Below are 21,419 nucleotides of genomic sequence, written 5' to 3' on the forward strand. Positions count from 1 at the left end.
CTTGAAAATAAGCATGGATATTATATCTGTTGAACGGCCAGGCCTGCACATCATCTAAAACAGTGATGTGATATATGTGAGAGTGAACATAATTGACCAGTATCATGTTGATAGAGGAGGTAACTAAAATGAGCTGATATTATAGGCTGACTATAAGCGATATTTGGGGACTACGGATGAAATTTAGCATGCATGCTAATTCCAGCATATTTACATTACATCATGTATGTACTGTCCATTAATATGCAATGTCCCGACTAAATAAACCAGAAATAAATAAATATTTGACCATTGTCGGCTATAGTGGACTCTCCGATCCTGGCACAGCACTAAACCCAAGGGCGGAGATAAATCTGTCTATGAAAGACAATAGTTTGACTAATCTTATGTTTTTCACTTGTTTTGTCTCTCCATGAATCAAATGTCTTGCTAATCTTGAGCCGAGCTTTCCGCAATGTCAGTAAAATTCATGTCTGGTGGTTTGTTTACATAGGTGGACTCCATTTCTAAGCCATTAGCAAGTGTTGCACTCTCTTGGTGCTGTGAAGCAGCGAAAGAGAAACACTGAGGCATGGCACTTGGGAGTGAACATTAATTTGACGTCATTTAAATTTTCCTGGAAAGTCCATCCCAAGTCCTTTACATAGAAATCGGCTGCTACAGACAACAGAGAAAGTCAGAGAAGTTACATCACAATCTGTTCATACAATGACAATAAAAAAGCAAATAATACATGTACATTGTTTCAGATTCTTACACACAGCATCTTTAAATAGGAAAATGATACAGTACGAATGTAGTATATAACTCAAGGTGACTCCTCATTAAAAATGTTCTTTTACCACACAGTCCTGTTACAAACCCACCACTGGGAGTCACTAAAGTCCCATTTTCTTAAACCATACACACACAGATGTGTGGTAAAATAGCCAAAACACAATCTGTGCTCAGGGTCCATTGAGAATGAAATGGTAAATAACAAATACAAAACAGCATTATTTAACTTTGGTTCATTAACTTTGGAGAATAGCCAACAAAGTTACAATCCCTACCCAATTCTGAATACAAATCATGAAATGTACCAGACATTGACTGTGAAAGCCCAGTTTTCGCGATACAAAAATAACCTATTATTAGTCACTATGCTTTCTGACAGGTCTCTGACTAACCTAATGTACCTGTAAGCTGTCTTTAAAGCACTCATCTAAGAAAAGAGCAGATCATTTCAGTCTTGGCCCAGGCTTGTAATCATGGGAATTGTTGAATCAGTCAGAGATATTTGAACATGCATACCATTTATCCTCTTTGAAACAGGATCTATAGATAAAGTTGTTAACTTGAACAAAAGCACAATGAAAATCAACTTTTTAATCATTTATTTAACAACAACATAAATGGGTGTAAAATTTGTCCGTGGGAGCACTAAGTACAAACCTGACCTCAGAGGCTTGTTTTGCCTTCTTAACTTCTAGTTAACACCTATATTTTCCTTGAATTGAAAGATATTTTAATGTTTTCTTGTGTGTACTGTTTGTCTCCATGTCAGTGGGGTTCAAATCTGGGTTTTGACAAGTTAATTCCATCAACCTCCTTTTATTCTTTGTGAGCCAGTCCTTGGAGGATCTGCTTGTGTGCTTACGATTATTATCCCATTTAAAAGTCTGGTCCAAGTTCAACTTTTGGACTTTATCTTTTAGCACTTTTTGAAATAATACAGAATTCAAAGTTGAATCATTGACTAAAAGCTGCCCAGTCCCAGAGACACTAAAGCAAACCACAGCATTTTCACCGAAACGCTTCACAGTTAGTTTGAGGTTTTACATGTCTCCTGTTGGCCAAACTACTCCTTGACTCATTTATCATTCCTGTATGTTCACTGTAATTTGACTTTAATATTTCCTTGGACAGCAAAGGTTCCTGTCCTGATCATTGCCCTTCCAATGGAATGATTTATTTTCAATATGTTGGAAATTTTTTGAAATTCACTGTCAAATTCAAAGACATCCACAGCCTAAGACACTCTTTAGGTCTTGGCATGACACCACACTCTTCAGTGGCAAAGAAGAAGTGTCAGAGGTTTAAACTAGACTAGTTCTCTGTGTTATAAATGTAGGGGCTTACTTGCTTTGTCCATTGGAATTGAATGGAATGGAATGCAGTACCTCTAGCTAACAACATGCTAAGCTAAGAAGGATCTTAGTCTTACAACTCAAAATAAAGCAGCCATTCAGCACTAACTGTCATTTTGTTTTTGCAGAACCAACATGAAAACACAGTATTATTGTCCAAATTACTCACTTACTGGATACCTGATAGACTACACTCTTTACCCATATGCAATCAGAATTTTGCAGTAGTCATGTCCAGAAGCACACAGCTCCAGAATATCCAACAAAGCTCGTCTCCTGCTGTGGTTGCCTCTCATTCACTGCAACTTTATTAGCATCTGACAGCACTTACAGGAGCGCTTACTGGGCAGGGCTCAGGGCTGGGTCTAATAAGGCCTCACCTTGGTCTGGGTAGGAGAGCGCTGCTGAAACGCTGCTTTTGTTTAAGGCTTGGACGCAGATCTGAGCGCCAAAGTGGTTGTGAGAGAGATCGCACTTGAAATTCTTGCTAATTAATGTAACAGGCGGCTGCTAAATAAGCTCTGATGTTTGGCAGGGTTGGTTTCTTTAGCATTGTTTAACAAGGGTAAGCAGGCACACACACACACACACACACACATGAACACACACTTTCCCAGAGCATGCGGACACCATCTGGCGATCTGCTGATAACTTCCTAATAGCAGTAGTGGGATTATGTGAAGTTTTATGGAGAGAGCGGTGACTGTGTGTTAAAGTCCTCTAGATGGCAATGCTGTCTTCTGGTTTTGTTTCGTAACCCCAGCAACTGCAGCAGCTCTGATTACTGCAACCCCACATCAGCTACCACTAGCAATGATTGGAGTTTTTTCTCCTGATGTTGCAGTATGAGATTCTTATTAAATTCATTCACAAAAAACAAGGTGTTCACTAAAACCAAGGAACAAATATTCTTTTTCTGGCTACAATTTGAAAGTGCTAACCACCAAACCACTGTGCAGCTCCCATTTCCACCAGTATATGATAAAACAACACAAAACATAAAGTCTAAATTTTGAGCTACATCTCCTCAAGACAACTCAAGTCTTAATTTTTGTGCTGACAGTTAGCTTTGGCTGTCAGTGTTACTAGATGACAGGAGTGGTGCTCCAAGATGCAAGGATGAGGGCAGGAACAGCCAGTAGTGCAAACAGGAAGTACTCTGTAGACCTGGCTGTCTCATTTATCAACCATCGGTTCAGATTTAGCGTCCCTCAGAGGTTGCAGCCTCTAAACTGGGAAACAGTTTAATAATTACTGGACACGAATTGCCAAAATACAGCATTACAAAAAACAGTAACTGAGCAACTTGTGTTCACTCCTGCACTCTCAACTTCTAATCGGTCACAGAATAAGGCTGATCTCAAATATTTAAAAAACATTTTTTATAAAGTGTGGAAATGTGACTTTCTGCAGTAGGTAAAAAATGACAAACATGTTTCAATATTGTGAAATTTTGTGCTTCACTTAGCAGAACATCATTTGTCTTTGTCTTGCAAACAGTTCAGAGCTGATTTGCAGTGATGATCCAATAATGGTGTATTTCTGTTAGAAATAGTTTCAGTACACTGTGTTTTTTCTTTCTGTAGAACACAGCTATTGAATGTTACAGGAGGGTTCAGTGGCGTTACATAATTTGAGCAAATTCAGCAGGTTTTACAGCACCTCCACACTCACAGAGTATGTAGGTTAGAGGTGGTTGGGGTGGATGTACTCTGACAGGAATGCGAATCTGAGACATTGTGGTTTTGGGATCAGTGCAACCATCATGGCGCCTCGCCATCCAAAACTGATTTCAAAACAGTTTGGTTTTAAACAAGACTCACCTCCTGCTGTGGCTTCCTCCCTCGCAATAAAATTTTACTAGCATCTGACAACACTCTTCTTAATGACTCACTCCGACAATGATCTAACACATATATATGTGGTTATTCCACCTTATGGAAAACAAGCTTTGAGTGTGGCGGCATCTATTGCAGTTATAGTTTCTGCCATTCTGCCTGAGCAGCAGTAAGAACAAACCTGTTCAAGATATTCAATTTGAACTGACTTGTACCCTGAACAGACTGATAAAAGTCTTTAAAAATATATAATGAAGTCATGTTTCTATTACAGGCTGCACGGTGACTTGGTGGTTAGCACTTTCGCCTTGCAGCTAGAAGATCCCTGGTTCATGTCCCAGCCTTCCTGGGATCTTTCTGCATGGAGTTTGCATGTTCTTACTGTGCATGCGCGGGTTTTCTCCAGGTACTCCAGCTTCCTCCCACAGTATAAAAACATGCTGAGGTTGTCCGTGGGTGTGATTGTCTCTATATGTAGCCTTGTGATAGACTGGCGTTAGGTCCAGGGTATCCCCAGCTTTCACCCTGAGTCAGCTGGGATAGACTCCAGCCCCCCGTGACCATAATGAGGATTAAGCGGTGTCTAGATGATGGATGGATGTTTCCATTACAATGCTTTATATCTGTAGTTCATATTTTCACTCAAACATGTATATACACAAAAAGTGTAGCTATTAAATAATGTCAGAAATGCTGCAATGTGGTTTAAATGGAGAAAATGTATACTTTACTTCCTTTTCCAATTAAGTATATTACTTTTCTGCAACTACACATTGCTGTGAAATCTTGAATTCAAAATTTGGCCTTCAAAATCTTTTGGCCTTAGGAGTGAATCGTGGCTCTGACTGAGAATTTGAGAACACTGCATGCAGATATATTAGCGGCTAGTCAATAGCAAGTTAGACCCGCCCTAAAACAAACCCTGCTTTGTCATCTATTTTACTCTAAAAGGGACAAGAACTTTCAAAACAAACATCGTGCTGTACTGAAGTAGATGTTCAACTATAAAATGGCACCATGAACTTATTGGGAAGATATTGACTGAGGTAAGAAATCAAATGTCAAGTGGGATCATTTTCTGATAGGCATCTATGCAATCACATTTTTTTGCCAACAGAGCAGGTGCCCCCTACTGGCCATTAGAAAGAACTTAAGCTCAAAGCACATTCACATTGGCCTCAGTTTTCAAACCTGCAGGCTACATCTACCTTTAATCTACAGTCTTTGGTTGCAGCTGGCAAAACAGGTTGAAAACTGCTAACTTCCTGTGCGAGGTAACGTGATACCACGAGAGTCTGCGGGACTTCTCTGTTACTGTTTTGCCCGGCAATGAACATGGCAGTGAAATAAACTTGGTCAGAATCCAAGAACGTCGTGTTTTTGGCATTTACAAAATTCACTGCCTTAGTGGATATCGAAGCTAACAGATACATGTTAATATTAGGATACACTTGAGTATACTACGAGATGCATCAGAGCCATGACTACTTTACAGTAATGATGAAAAAAAGAAAAGAATCATTAAAGTCCCGAAGACCTCATAGGCAAAATGACTGAAAAAAAAACTAAGCTGCTTTCTTGGCAAACATGTTTTGGCAGCAATGACAGCAACTCAAACAAGAAAAGCCATGGAGGGGGGGTAATTGAGATTTACAATTATTTAATTAATGTCAAATGTAGTTTACAAACGGGAAAGACATGTATCATTTCCAAGAATATACAAGACACAAATTAGTTCTGACACAATTCACTTGTGCAGTTTCTAATCTTTGGGGCAGGTTCGAATCAACAACTTCAGAGGAATGCAGTAACATGAATGCCACTGCTTAGCATTGTTTCAGTCCAGTATTTAACCTACCAAGACTTATAACTACATAGTGAGCTAAACAAAGGAAATTAAGCTAAAATAAAAATGACTTCAGCTACCGAAGCTGACCAACTCATGCTTACTTTACCCCAGAATTAGCCAAAGGATCCCAAAATCCCATTTATTTATCTCTGAATGTTTAAATTGTGGGCCTTTTTTCATTATTGAACAGTGAATGGAGATGAACAACATCCAACTCCAGCACCAAAGCCCCTCTGTGAGAGCAAACACTGCTGACACTGAGATGGCACATAAAATCTTTTAAAAATCACATGAACAGAACGTGTCTCCTGCATTAAGGCCGTCTTCTTCCCCTTCACGAACCGTGCCTTATTTTATCACACAGGCTGCGTCAACAGGTCCACTCATGGTATTTGAGAAGTTTTATTTTTTCTTTTTTCAGTATTTCTTACAACAATACAGACATCACAGAATACATAGTTTTACAAACACAAAGCACACCACCACCTTGGCTGCTGATGCTGCTGCCGTAAAGGGAAGGGAGAAGGGGGGGGGGGGGGGGGGGGGATGCTGCGGGTTCTGGAGGTTGCCAGTTCAGCCTTGGCCATCCTTCTTTTCCAGAGACTTCCCTCAGTTGTTATAGCTTACAAAGAACCTGCCCTTTGGGTTTGCCGTTTTGGGACCTCTTTTTGCAGCATAGCAGTATGGGAAGAATGGAAAAAAGCTTTCTTTCGAGACATGTAGGGGTAAAGAAAAAAAAAGTGTCTAGACTATGATCTGAGCATGTTGTTACTCCATCGGGTTGGAGGTTAAAAGAAGAGGCTCAGCTGGACAATGTTTCAACTAAAGAGCAGTTCCATCTTTCTGCAGGGCAATAGGATTCTCTCCATTCAAAAAACTAACAGCGTCTGTCCTCGCTTCATGATCAGATCTACAGTTTTTCAGGGTACTCTGCAGAAAAGTTACACCACCTAAATCTTGACCATCTAGTCTCGAGTAGATTATTATTACTTAAATTTTTTTAAATTCCTGTACAGTCAAATAAAACTTCAACGGATCTTCAAATGATCTTCTTTTTTAAAAAATACAGAAGGCTTCTTTTATTCCAGCCATTTTTTTTTACCCCCCCATAATCATCATTCCCAAACCCTTCCAACTAAAAACAGGACTTTGATATTATATACTTCTGCGTGTGTCAGTGGATGGTAATGTCTGTGTTTGTGTGTACATGTGTATGAACTCTATGTCATTTACACCCAACATTGTAAACATACATAGAACTATATTACATGTGCTTGCACTGCATCTTGGAGGGGGGAGAAATTTTGGTTTACTTCACTAGAACACCACAAAAGAGGGGAAAGAGGGGGCGGACAGGGCTCGTGAGAAGAAGAAGAAGAAGAAGAGGTGGAGGAGGGCGAGTGTCAAACTCCTTTTCAAGGTTGTGAGGTTATTCTCAGTTTGGTTGAAAGCTCAGTTTTAGTGGACAGGCCCTTTTTTAAATTCTCTTAAGCAACAGTTGCATGAAGTTTTCTCTCTGCAACAGATAACAAAAAACAAAACAAAAGAAGCTTTCTGTCAAGTCATGACGGTAGAGCCTGCTGTCCAGCACCACTGAAATGTCAAAGAAGAGCTAGCAGGGGAGAAAAAAAAGAAGTTTTTATATTCTGTGTTAAGAAGTTCCTTTCAGGTGCACCTCCAGCAGCGTGAAGCTACCAGGTCTCAGCAGGGCGTAGCTGGGCGTGGGAGGGTCTCCACTGACTGAAGGTCCACTTTCCCACCTTACATCTAGAAGAATCATGTCAGCGAGGCAGAGGAAACAGGCCTGTTGACCATCTGAGGGGTTGGAGGGCTCCGTATTTTATCTTTTTTCATGTGAGCAGGTGACGGGGCAGCCAGCCGGAGAGTCAGTAAGTGCTGCTCAGTCTTTTGTTCAAGCTGCTGCCCCCTCTTTTGTCTATGAATGCTCTTGGAGGCTCAGGAGCTACTGACTCAGGCCACGCGAGAAAGAGGAAACGAATGACGGTCGACGGGGAGGGAGATGAAATCCAAGATGGAGGAATGGACTGGAGGGACGAAGAGGCAGGGGTTGTGCTGTTTACAAGTAGACACGCCTCAGGTCTCCGGGTGAGGTGATGGTGTTGCACTGCGGGCACAGCTTCTTGTTCCCCTGTGGTGGATGGAGAGACAATAGTTAGCCTGGAAAATGAGGGGTGTCTGAGCCAGTCAACAACATCATGAGCGTGCCGAACGTCTGGTGGCCAATTACAGAATTTTCAGACATTTTGTAGCGAGACTGCTGCAATTAGTCTGGATGGATGGATAGATAATAGATAGAATAAAAAGGGGGGTATAATGAATCATGTTGACACTGAATCTGCCTTGACATCAATATCAAACTGTGTCTAAAATGCTTCCAATCATTGCTACATGTTTTCTTCTGCACTAGTATTTAATTGCTGTACCATAATTTCACTGAACTCAATGCTACAGTTCTAGAAGATGGTGGCTTCAGGGTAAAAGTTTCCAAAGAAGCTGCCAGTGTATTCTCACTGAACAACATGTACTTTGTAGACTGCAAAGTTTCAGTAGCTTAGCACAACAACAGTTGCACAATGAGCGAACATCTGAAGGGGAAACCCAGAGGACACTACTCAGCACAGACTCTTTACTAGGCTCACATATACTGTATTTTAATGCAGCTAAACTCCCAATGAAGCTATTTCATTTACAAAATTTCCAGTTTCTGTTGTCAGACTACAGAACAAGTATTAAATAGTGACTAAAACATGGTCCGTTAAGACTATGTGGTAACCAGCAGTCACTTCCGAGGTGCTGCTAAAATACTAATATTGCGCTGCAGCTCTTACAAACTCCTCCTCATGTGAATCTAGCCCTGCCTGTGTGCAGTACAGTACCATCTTACAGTCTTCTGCGCTGCCCTGGTGCTCTCCTTCTGCACTGCTTTGATAGTGTGCCATCTGCAGTAAAGCAGCAGGTGATAATATGGAACACAGAGCTGACAGCATAACAACATTCTGACTGGGTGGTCTCTACCACTGTCCTCCAGCCTCGTCTTTTTTCCCCCTGCTGCCTCTCTAGCAGTCAGCTTGTTTCTTTCTAGTGCTGGCTGCTAACTGCTGGCTGCAGGCGCATTCCTTCTAATGGTTTCACTGTGCTGCTTTTGGACTGGTTATGTATGAAGGAATATAAGTGTCAAAAAAAGACTGAATAAAAGAAGCATGGTGGTAAATCTGGAGTGAGATAGGAGAGGAAGTTGCAGCAGTTTCTGATTTTGCTGTGGATGCTCCTATGTCTGTGTTCCCTCTACTATGATTTAAGGCCATTCTAAATATTACACCACCCCAAAAAGTGACCTGTTCGACATGTTAGGGAGTTCAAAACTGATAATCATTCATCACAAAAGCATGCCAGTATGTGCAGACTTTCATCAGTCTGCTGTCGTGTGTGTAGAAAGTAGGGAGTGTGAGTTTAGCCTTTCTCCCAGGAAACACCTGGTGTAATATCTGACATGGGTCCAACAGAATGCAGAAATCTCATCACTGAAATTCCTGCACTTTCAAAAAAAATCCTCGGTGGTCACTACAAATGTACGAGTTCGTCTGACCCCGGAGGATTTATAGGCTTCTTTTCCTGTAAGCCACTGAATAAACTCTTAGCGCAGGCTGAGGTGGTCCGAAGGGCGTATTCACACAGCCTCAAGTGGACTGAGGTGGTGGAAGAGTCTGACAGATATCACACACTCCTGCTAAGAGGATTTGTGGCTCCAGAACACTCACAACAGTCTTGAGAGTAGAAGAAAAAGAAGAGAGAGTGTGATCGTGACGAAAAAGAATGAAAGAGGGATGATGTGTAGAAAAGTTTGGGAGGATTTAAAATGCTTTCATGAGGACCCTGGTAGTCGCACTTGGTGTGGGCGTCCAAGACTACTTAAATCTTTTCAGGTCATTCACGAGGCCAGAAAACCACGTAAATGTATAAAACAAGACCTAATGCAACATTTACATAAAGAGACTCAACTGTAATGTTTCCTGATGTTTCAAGAAAACCCTCAGATAGAGACACACCTGTCACATCCCCATTACATACAATGATAAAAAAGAAACACGCACCACTGACAGTTGTGTTTTTTTATGACTACAGTGTGTGAGGGCACATTCCTCTTGTTTGTTTGCATGTCTGTCGGAGCTGTGTGCTTCTGCTTGGTGTGGGCGGTAAGCGTGTGTGGGTGTGTGCTTGTCACGCTGCGCTCCAGCTGCCTTGCTTATTAAAGCGGTAAGGGGCCGGGCTGACGTTAACTAGATTCCCGGGCATTTACTTTGATCAGCTTGGCCCTCCCGTTTTTATAGCTGTCTCCAGGCTACGAGTTTAATGCTCCATACATTAGACTGGCGATGGCAGCATGCACGTCTGTGCACACGCTTACACAGAGAACACACAGCAAACGGAAACAATGGGGTTCGTTCGAGAATGCTTTCTCTTACAGATTAACAGAAAATTTGGAAATTCAACTAAGGCATTTCTACAACATGCACATACTGTTTCATCAATCTTCATCAATCAGTATTGATTCTAAAATGAAAGCATACTCCAGACAATCATTAACACATCCAAATGTCCAATTAAACCTGAAAAAAAGGAGAGCGAGCTAAAGTTTGATTTATACCTCTTAGTATGGAGCCATGTAACCTTCGCTGTAACCTGATCTGCACCTCCGTAAAAATGTAATTACATGTCGCAGTAACTCAGACAGTGATTGCTCCACTTGGTGTAAACACCACAAATGTGTGTCCGCAAAATGAATGCCTCGGTGAAACAGAAGAAAATATGTAACAGGCTGTAAATCTATCTGGCTTGTTCATCACGCAAACACAACAGCCAATATTTTGTCATTGTTCACTGTTTAGTAGTTTTCTTAGCTCTACCAATCTCTGTACAGTTTACTCTGGCCAAGAGCAAGCTACTACATCAACCCTGGACTGAACTATTATCACTATGTTTATCTTGTGTGTGATCTTAAACGTGAGATTAATTAAGCTCAACAAGCTTTTCATTTGTAGGCAAACAGGTTCAGTCGGTGCATGCAGGTATGGCGTTAACCTCTGCCACTGTACAGATACTATCGCACCGTATGCTCTAAAGTGGCACGAATGGTGAGCTTGGTAGTGATCCTTTCCCTACAGGTTAAAACTGCCATTTGAGTATACCGGTGACTGGAACGAGGCTTGACCAAGAAAAGGTGAAAGAATGAGAAACAAGAAACGTACAACGAGGTGAGACGAGAAAGTTGACAACATCGAAGAACGTGTGGAGCGAAAAGAGGCGAGAACAGCAAAGAAATCAGAGAAAACCAATCAGTCGACTGTTTATCCTCCCAGCAGCAGGAACACTGTTTTCCTCTGCGCTCCATTTACCACATTAGCACCAGCTAATTACACTCTACTGAATATATTAGACTAACTAATAACCAACAAGAACCACTGTGGTGTGTCTCCGTGTGTGTGTGTGTGTGTGTGTGTGTGTGTGTGTGTGTGCAGACCTGAGGCACTATGAAGAAGTCATTGGAGGTTGGAGTTGACCACTTTATTCCAACATTTTAACAAGCCTTTTGGGGACCATTCCATCTAAGCCTTTCCCCTTCTGAGACTACGAGTGTTTGCATTGCTTGGATTGTGCGTGCAGCGAGAGAACAGGTCATTTGGGGAATATTCCATTTTAGTTTCTCCCTATGGGGCACGGATACAGAGAGAAACTCACCGACTATGAAATGAGGCTGCAATAACTGCGTGTCATGAGGAGGTGCCCTGCAGCAGAGAGTGGGTATGTGTGCGAGTGAACAAGTGTGAACCAGTGTGTGATTGTGAACGTACCAGAGTCCTGAGCCAGCATTCTTCACAATGGACGTGCCAGCACTGGATGGAAGTGAGCGGCATTGTGTAGGAGTCCTAAAAAAAAAGGAAAACAATGGAATTAGACTCAGTTCACAGGACACACACATGCCAGTTACCGACAAACAACCAACACTGTACATTCCCTGACCGACCAACAGTACCAAACCACTAACCATGAAACGACACAGCCAGCAGCCACAGAACCACTGAGCAAGGCAGCATGGGGGCAATTGAACCGGCAACCTGCAGGTCTCACACACACACACACAAACATACGCGAATGTACAGACAACATCGGGCAAGCAACGAGCAGAGACGGAGGGAGGCAGGCAGAAGGGGGGAGAAGATGAGGGAGGAAGCCGTGAACAAGCCCTGCCGGGCGCTCGCTTCTTTTCATTTCGAAAAGAACGGAGAGATGAAGGAGGAATGGAAAGGGGTGAGGAGGGGGAGAGGAGCGGAGGAGGGAGGGAGTGCCTTACCCTCCGTAGGGGCTGTGGGAGGAGCCTCTTTATGCCGCTGCCGTAGCCACCAATCACAAGGCCCCTGTACAGGCAGTACAGGCCGAGGGGGAGGGACTTAGGCTGCCTCTCTCCGACCTCATTGGCCAGTGGCCGGGGCCCTGGCCACGCCCCTATGCTCTTGATCTCCGCACCTGACTGGATAGCAGGCTTCCTCTGCGGAAGGAGGGGGTGAGGGTGGGAGAGGAGAGGGGGCGAAAGGTGGCAGCTAATCATAGAGCCGGGCTTGTACTGACCGCGCACACACAAACACCACAGTGCTGCAAACACGCGTGTGGAAAAACACGAATACACCCACATACACACACACACACTTTGGAGACATGTAGCTACATAGCCAAGAACCAAAGTGACTTCGCCTGAGTCTGAAAAGGCACGACGACTAAATTTAATGGTAGTGTCTACGGATACGGGTCCGTATCCGTAGCCCACAGGCTACGGGTACGGCACTTTCCATTTGCCAGACAGATACGGACCCGTACGCGAGTCTCGCGAGTCAAGAAGCTGCTAACCACTGCAAACTGTTGAAAGGTAAGCAAAGGTTAAGGTTAGGGTTAGTGTTAGGGTTAGGTTTAGGGACCGTACCTGTCGTACCGATGCTACGGGTCCGTACAGCTAGCGTCTACCGGGAGTCACGGGACCAGATCTCGCGTATCTGATTGGCAAATGGCAAGTGCCGTATCCGTAGTCCACAGGCTACGGGTACGGGTCCGTACCTCTAGCAACAACCAAAATTAATAGCAAACGCTCAAAATTTTAAGAGTTCTCAGTGGCTACATCTTTTAATTTTCTTGCAGTGCAGGTAATGGCAGGTAAGAGTTGGCTTCGATATCCCCTGACCTCACCGGACACACCGGGCTAACAGAAGAATGCACTTAGAAATCAGCTGCTCAGATAATAAGTGTATTGTAATTATATTGCTACTGTAGGTATAGGTTACATCTCAAGTTTTATTTGCAACAAACAGCTCTGTGGTATGTATTTGTGTTAGGACGAAATGGTTTAATATAACTACGAGTATCTAAATTCAGGAAATCTAGCCATAACTCACAAGTCCCACTGTGTCCTTCATTATCCTGGTAAATGTCCTCACTGGCACTCCATCCTCTCCATGAAGCTTAGCCTATTGCTTGGATTATTTTCTTCTTAAATTTTCAATCTGTCGCATGACATCCAGCTCTAGGAAAGTGTAACGCTACACCACTGAAAAACCGCTGACAGTAAGAGGTAATACAGAGGAATAGAATAAATATACTGGCTAGTACAAAAACATGATATTTTGTTATTTTTTTAAACTAAACTTAGCTACTAATCTGCTCGACAGAAAATGTATAGCTTTCCAACATTCTGTTTGCAATGTTTACCTGTAAATGCTCTTTCTGTTGCATCATCAATCTGTACTAAAGTCAGCCATTAATGTCTACCAATATTAACAGTCTTAGTTTTTGTGCCTTGAATCACTTCAATAAATGCAGCTGCAAAACTATTTTCAGAAATAACTAGACAAAATTTTAACCCCACTTCCTAAAATGACCAGTAGATGGGGGTAGAAATCCACTAAGCTTCCCTCAAGAACCCAGAAAGGAGAAGGGACATCTTGAGTCAACTTGGTTACAGCAGGAGAGCATTTGTTTTCCAGTAAAGCGCAGTGATCTGACAATGTAAAGGTTCCGACTAGAAAGAAACATTTGGAGAAAATTTGAGTAAAGGCGACAGCAGCTGTGCTTCTCATTTCTACTTGGCACTGGAACTCTCCGGTGTCTTTAAAATGCTCCCCCTCTTGCCAACTACTGAGAGTAATCAGATGACTTTTAGATCAGACACGGTGACAGGGAGGGAGCACAGTGACAGGTTAAAGACAGACAGAGACAGATTAGATGGAGGACGTCTAGTGTGCGTACGCATGCTTGTGTTTCTCTGTATGCCGCGGTGTGTGTGTGTGAGAGATGAGGGACAGTGACAGATGAGCAGAGAAGAGCCGAGTGTCCATGGGGCAGTGAGTGATCGATCGCTGTGCCTTGCCCTCCGTGTCACCTCAGGCGACCAGCGACCTTTAGGAAGCGCAGGCGTCGGTAATTACCCGCTTTACACGCACGCACACACACACACACACACACACACAAGCAAGCACGGGATGCCGACGCTGCACTGTCCACAAGCCTGAAGGATGACAGGATGGGTACTTGACACAAAGTGGGGAACACAAACACTGATGCGGGGGACGGAGGTACAGCTGCATCACAAGTGTCTGATGAACATGAATATTGTCCCTCAGTCTGCCTGATGCTGCCGACATTATTGATCTGAGCCCAATCAATCGCCAATACAAGCTGTGAAGCACTTAACAAAGCAGCACTCCTCCAGATGTTGCACGGATTGTGTGCTGCGACAGCCATCAGTATGCTTTAGAATACACAGATATGTAGCTCCATTTTTCATCAGATCATAAGGAAAAAAGATTAGCTCAACACTCATTCATGCCAGAAGACATTCATGTTGACTTGCAAAGCCATGCAAGGGCTACGACCACGACAACACAACAGCAACACCACCAGCACTCAAACAGTCAAATAAGCTCCCAGAAACTGAAGAAATAAGACGCAGGTAGTTCCTACATGCAAGCCTATGAAGCATTAAGTATCCAGAATACAGCAGAATTAATTAAGATTGTTTAAAATGACTCACTCAAAGCTAGAAACTAGAGATCCAGGATAACAAGTCTGATCACAATAAATACATTTTGTAGAGATTTTCCTTTGGAAGGGTAAAGGATAGGGTTGCCTCTAATGATGCATGGATGCATCGTCTGAGCACGACACGTCATCAAAAGCAGAAGTGAGCCCGCAATGCAACAGAAATCAGCGTCTGACCGGAACGCGGAACACGGACGGACATCTGCGCTGCATCGTGCTTATATTAGGTATGCACGATACAGCGCGGACATCTGCGATCTATCGTAAACGCGGATGTCAGCGTTTACTACAGCTGTATCTAAACGCGGACATCCGTGCTGTATCGTGCATACATAATATAAGCACGATGCAGCGCAGATGTCCGTCCGTGTTCCGCGCTTCGGTCGATGCATCGTTAGAGGCAACCGTAGGAAAGGAGCAGTGTAGTGGGAATTGAGTCATTTTGCAAAGCACAAAGTTAAGAGTATTTACTCTGTGCTAAACATCCCAAATGGGAGCAGGGATATCTTAAAAAATATCTACAATACAACAGAGATGGGAGAGAAGATAAAGGCAGCAGCATATGGAGTGTTTGACATGAGACTGGTACCATCAGCCCCTATGATGTATTTGGCCTCATAATGTAAACGTTGGAAGATTCCACCACTGACCTTGAACAGCCTCTGTGTGCATCTGATTGAAAACTTCCAAGATTTGAGGATAGGAGGAAGGCATGCTCACTGCACTCCAATGGAGACAAAAGCAACAACCTCCTTCATAGCAAAATCAGCTACTTCTATATAAAGTTGTTCACCAGCTGCTTCAACTCTCAATTTTTAACCTGTGGCTTAATTTGTTTCTGCACTACATGAAGATGCTGCTGAATCTTATACTCACCATGCAGATGAGACACTTGTATCGGTCTCCTCGCAGTATCTGCTTCTCCAGCTCTCTGATTCGAGCCTTCAGAGCCTCCATAGTGGTGGCCGTGGACTCCTCCTCCGTTACCCTGAGGCAGAAGAAGACACAGAGACGGAGAGGTTTAGGTTCACGGCCACATCAGTAATCACTGAGGAAGACAGTCCACGTAAGAATTATAACAAAGGCTGTTCAATAGACTTCCATAGTTGTGTTTTCAGGTTGGTTTTGTAAGTTCTTCTTTGACAGTAGAATACCAAAAGCAGTAGAAAATTGGTTGAATCTCCTCTTCAGTGTGCTCAACTCAAGAAAAGAACAATCAAGTTTGATTTGTAGCTTTGTGGAGGTTAATCTTATTACCAACAATTATTCTGCCCATTTCTGTGATTTTACTTATTCAAATATGTGTGTTTAATCCACCCAGGTGAATTTTGTTTACTCCAATCGTTGCATAAGTTTCCCTAAAGATGCTCATGTAGCCCTTCCTGCAGTGCAAACCTGACCTTTCTGTCAGTTAGTAGAATATGTTCCTATACAAGCGTCTTCACCTCAGAACACAGCGAGGCATCTTTGAATCCCTCTGCTTTCTTTTGCTGTGTCCAATATATACCGGGCTTTGCAAAAGTTCTGTTACACTCGGTTTCATGATCTTTAGAGACGTTTACATGTCGGAGTGAAAAATTCCATTAAATAAACTGAAAGTTCTACCTTATAGGCAGGTGTCCTTAACCCTTTACGCTTCAGTGCGTCGTAGGTGTACCGCCGGCGGTACACCTACTAATTTGCATAGGAATTTCAAGAATGTCCGACGGCTGCAAACACGATTATACAAACACTATACGCCGATGGAAAGCTTAGATTCTCATGAATCCGCCGGTATAAACCACTTTCAGATGTGATTACCACAGCGGGTGAGAAAAACACATTTGTCCGACAAAAACAAATATTCATCCATCCGTTCTCTATACACGGCTTCAAAGCACACAGCGCGACTCACATTTCCGGGTTTATTATTACACACAGAAAAAAAGATTCCACAAAAAACGGCCATAATCCAACCTTTTACATCCAGACAACACAAGCCAGTAAACTATTTTGTCCAAAACATGTCCTGAAGTCGGTATAAAATCCACGAATCTGTCGTTTTCAAGGAAATGCACCTCGCGATGTGCGTCCAATATTCCCTGTATTTTCGTCATTTTTTTAATTTAAAAATAGAATATTAGCGATTTTTTGTACTGAAAACGGCTGGAATTGACTGAAGCTTAAAGGGTTAATACAATTTTTTTTCTCGGGTGAAGTTGTATCAAGATGGAAGTCAAAAGAGTTGAGATATCTGCTCTCCTTTGTGCTGAACATCAGCCGGATGACCGTCCACAGAGTCGCGGAGAGGCTAAAGAATGGTGAAGATCTTTCAGGTCTTCACCATTCTTGAAAGATCATCTGAAAGATCTTCACCATTCCGGCTGATGTTCAGCTGCTTGGCTCTGTCAGACTTGTTGTGGCCAGCATGAAGGAGAGCAGATATCTCAACTCTTTTGACTTCCATCTTGATACAACTTCACCGGAGAAAAAAATTGTATTAAGGACACCTGCCTATAAGGTAGAACTTTCAGTTTATTTAATGGAATTTTTCACTCCAACATGTAAACGTCTCTAAAGATCATGAAACCGTGTAACAGAACTTTTGCAAAGCCCGGTAGTATTTACATCCTTCTATTTAACACATCTCTATCCTCAAAGGCCCCATCTTATCACAGATTTACAACTTGAGCCCCCTCCTCGTCTCCCACCATCCTTTAATTTTTGCTCCGCCCTCCTTTACTTGACTTCAACTTGAATGCCCTTTCATTGTTTTCTAAGACCTCATGTTCACCTTCCATCCTCTGCATCTTCTTTGCTATGCTTTCCTAACTGGCCCACCGTCTGTCTATCTCTAGCAATTTATTTCCTTGTCTCTGCATTTATCTCCTTATCTCCGTGTGTCCTTGCTTCATCCCTCTCTCCTCCAGTTCCCTCCTTCGTTCCATCCAGCATCCTACCTTTCTCCCTGCCTCTGAGCGGCCTCTGATTAATGCGTAGCACGATAACAGAAAATGTGCATTTAACACTGTCCGACAGCATATGAAGCAGCCATAACGAAATCAATACGGACGACGTACAGACCGCAACGCTGATGAAGATGACGATTCGGTGCGGGGAGACGAGACCACATGAGCCAGCTGGTGTTTATTATAGCCATCCACTCGTTCTCTGGCAAGATGCGAGAGTAGTGTGTGTGTGTGTGTGTGTGTGTGTGTGTGTGTGTGTGTGTGTGTGTTAAAAGGAGTGTGTGTGTATTTATGGTGATGTGGTCATTTTGCAGCTTGATAGCTAGCTGATCTATGGTATTGATCTGGATGGGGAAGGACAAGCGGAGAGAGGGAAGGGAGGGCGAGAGCATGAGAGAGCAATAAGTGGCTCAGTGTGTGTGTGTGTGTGTGTGTGTGTGTGTGTGTGTGTGTGTGTGTGTGTGTGTGTGTGTGTGTGTGTGTGTGTGCATTTGCTGCATCCTCAAACAGCAGAAGAGAACAGCTACAGGCGAAAGGAAACAAGGATGGACTTTCTTAATTTCCCTCTAAGAGCCAGGTTTCTGTAAATCCATATTTCCAGCAACATCAGTAGCTTTACATCACATCTCCACGTGCTCAGAGAGGCTCATTAAAATAAATTGAACATTTAAATGAAATTGAAGATGAAATTAAAACTAAACATTTCAGGTTTGCACGGCGATCACCAGACTCCTCAAACACCCCGGCGGTAAGCTGCACTATAAAGCTCAGCAGAGAGGCCTTATTAGAGGAAAATTTACCAGGGGCAGGAAAAATGTGAAGAAAACTTTGATGGCTTCTCTCCATCAAAAGGAGACAGTACTTGCAATTAACGGGGAGCAAAGGAGAAAAGAAAGCCTCAGAATCTCACTAGAAATGGTGATAGATTGGCAAAACTTGCATATTGTCCTAAACCTACCATTTTATTTTCACGTGATTAATTTAATTTCTATTTCCATCCGTAGCAGACATTCACACAAACAGTACACTTGTTCACACCGAGAAATGTGACTGAATCATATTAAGTCCTCCTGTTTAATGCTACTGTGATACAAAACCCAGATAAACCTGGACTTGCATCAAAGCCCAACAGGTTCTGAAGAATACAACCCTCATCCTGGGCTGTCAGTGCAAATGTGACCTCTGTTTCTCTAAAGCTCGCAGAGTTCCTCCACCCAAACATAGCCTTTGACAGCAAAAGGCTAATCTCAGCTGTGCTAGAGTTCCTGTCATCTCATTGGTTAAGAACCAAAATCTCATCTGTTTGTATGAAAGTCCTACATTTAAAAGGTTTTATTTTTCATGAAAATAGTCCCTCCCTGGTTCAGATGTGACTCTACAGCATTGTTCCCTGTAGAATCTATAGATCTATGAAGTCCACACTTCTCTCCACTCACAGCTCACTGCAGCTCGAGCACACCAGCTCTGTTCAAACACTGTAAAACTACTTTCTGCAGCGTTATTACTGGATTCTGTTAATGTTGTTTATAAGGCTGATGATTAAAGACAACAAAAATCATGACTTGAAGCCCTGCTAGAGGCATTTTATGGGTCAAACTTTATTAATTCTTTCAGTATCATCTATAAAAATGAGAAGTATTGCTGCAGCTATCCACGAATCAAGTAATCGTCTGTCTCTCTCTCATGCATGTTACAGCATCAAAAGCGGAAGTGAGCGCGCTGTGCAACAGAAATAACTGTCCGGGTGAAACATGATCAAGGATGGACATCCGCACTGTATCGCTTATCTGTCCATGCTCCGCGAGAAGTATAATTTGTTGGGCATTATTGCCAAAAAAAAAAAAAAAAAAGAATTGATATTTTAATGGTTCTTATATTCTTAATGCATAACTTTGCCTCTGCAACAACTACGCTGGACGCTTCAATACCTTTAGCTTTGACCACAAATGTAACCAAATTTGTATTTCCTCTCTCAGATCTCTGGGTGAAGCTGACCTGCCCGACCTCCTCCCTGTAACCCCGTCATCCTCTTCCAGTGTCTATAAAGACCTCGCCTGGCTCGCCACCCCCGTGCCCTATAAACTGCTTTACCCTCTCCTCTTATTAGTGCTGAGCTTGTAAAAAGCCATTTAGCCTTGATTAGCCTGCTAGCTTATAAAGCAGCAGTGGACTCTGGGTTGGACAGAGCTGGACGAGGGCTGTCCCTCCAACAAGGCCGTCTCTTTCTTTTAACAGCTCCAATAAATCCCTCTGTCACTCAGTCGCCCACAAAACTCCACCAAAGGGGTCTCCTTCCTCGTCTGAAGTGGGGCAAAGAAGGGAGATGGGGGGAAGTTTTACTCTTATAAAAAAGATCTGTATAGCTTATTTTCTTCCAGCAGCTCTCACCTCTAATACCTTTTGTCTCTATAATGAGTATTCATTTAGCAATGCTAATTTATAGAAAGACACTGTTTAATGCCCCGATGCGATAAAAACATGTTAATCTTTCTTTATGCAGCTGTGGTCATCTAAACACGGGCTGGAGGGGGAAGTAAGAGGGGAGGGCAGCGATTTAATGGAGGTAAATAAGAGAAGAGGATGACTTCACAGGGCCAAGCAAAGGAAAGACAACTCTCTGGGGTGAAATGTGACATGCAGGGAGAAAAACAGCCTCTCAGCCAGCAAGATGCACAAGTAAAGATCCTTGAGTTTTAGAACGTTATGCTATTTGTGTATGCCACTGAGTTAAGCTGGCTCATGGGTTTTCAACATTTGCAGTCTCTTAGCCAAAACAGGAACATTTATCTCACTCTGGGACCAGGTTTAGCAAACATGTCATGTCGTCTCAGAAAAACAAATTAACAGTTCAGTTTGGGCTACATCTTCAAATGGAAGGTATTCCTGGGTCAGAAAGTGTGTGAGAGTAGTCAGTGTGAGTTTTCTCCTTCTCAGTGTAGCGGCAGGTTCACATAAGTGGATTCTCAGGAGGAGAGGCTGTATTTACGCTGCTTTAAAACATATATGTATATAGGTTGTACGAGTGTGTGTCCTGGTGGTCACTGAATTGCACAATGTGTTAACAGTTGTGGTTTGATGGCGTTTTAGTGCATCCAATTCTGCTTATTACATCAAATTTGAATCCTTTAAAATCCCTTAATAGCTTAAGCCAGGAGCCACTTAAACTCTGAGATTTACTGTAACTGAGGTTTCTCATTCCCTTCTGCTAGCAGAGAAAGTAGAAACACGATAGTTTGGAATGGAAGTTTATTATTCTGTAGTTACAGCATTAAAATGAAATGAGCAGCCTAATACTAAATGTCAATCAAATGTATGCGACACCATGAAGTAACAGCTGTAGTCTACTTGTGCTTTATTATGTACAAGCTGCAAATACAGGTGGTCCTGGTTCTTGATTCCCACTCAAAAGGAAACTTTCCTTACAGAAAACTCACTGTCATCTTGGTCTTTTTGAGCTGAAAAACATACAACTCACTCCTGTTTGCAGTGAGGAGGAAAAGGTCTTTGGTTGAACCTAAAGGATTAGCTTTGGCTGCTCGTCTAGGTACTTCTG

At 42.7% G+C, this 21,419-nt stretch overlaps 1 protein-coding gene across 12 annotated transcripts in view; it reads right to left on the reverse strand.

Moving 5' to 3' along the window:
* Positions 1–5,610: 5,610 nt before the first annotated feature.
* Positions 5,611–21,419, reverse strand: part of rnf220a (ring finger protein 220a) — a 188,008-nt gene continuing 172,199 nt past the window's right edge. For 7 of the 12 annotated variants that reach the window (XM_051953607.1, XM_051953608.1, XM_051953604.1 and 4 more), the window contains 4 exons: positions 15,795–15,906; positions 12,187–12,381; positions 11,687–11,761; positions 5,611–7,965 (listed from right to left, as the gene is read on the reverse strand). In XM_051953607.1, coding sequence (XP_051809567.1) covers positions 7,894–7,965; positions 11,687–11,761; positions 12,187–12,381; positions 15,795–15,906 — 454 coding nt within the window. In that variant the 3' untranslated portion in view covers positions 5,611–7,893. The remainder of the gene's footprint in view (positions 7,966–11,686; positions 11,762–12,186; positions 12,382–15,794; positions 15,907–21,419) is intronic. The other 5 variants (XM_051953609.1, XM_051953610.1, XM_022205105.2 and 2 more) reach the window with 1 other exon arrangement.

Source organism: Acanthochromis polyacanthus, chromosome 9 (genome assembly GCF_021347895.1).
Source record: "Acanthochromis polyacanthus isolate Apoly-LR-REF ecotype Palm Island chromosome 9, KAUST_Apoly_ChrSc, whole genome shotgun sequence".
Taxonomy (NCBI): domain Eukaryota; kingdom Metazoa; phylum Chordata; class Actinopteri; family Pomacentridae; genus Acanthochromis; species Acanthochromis polyacanthus.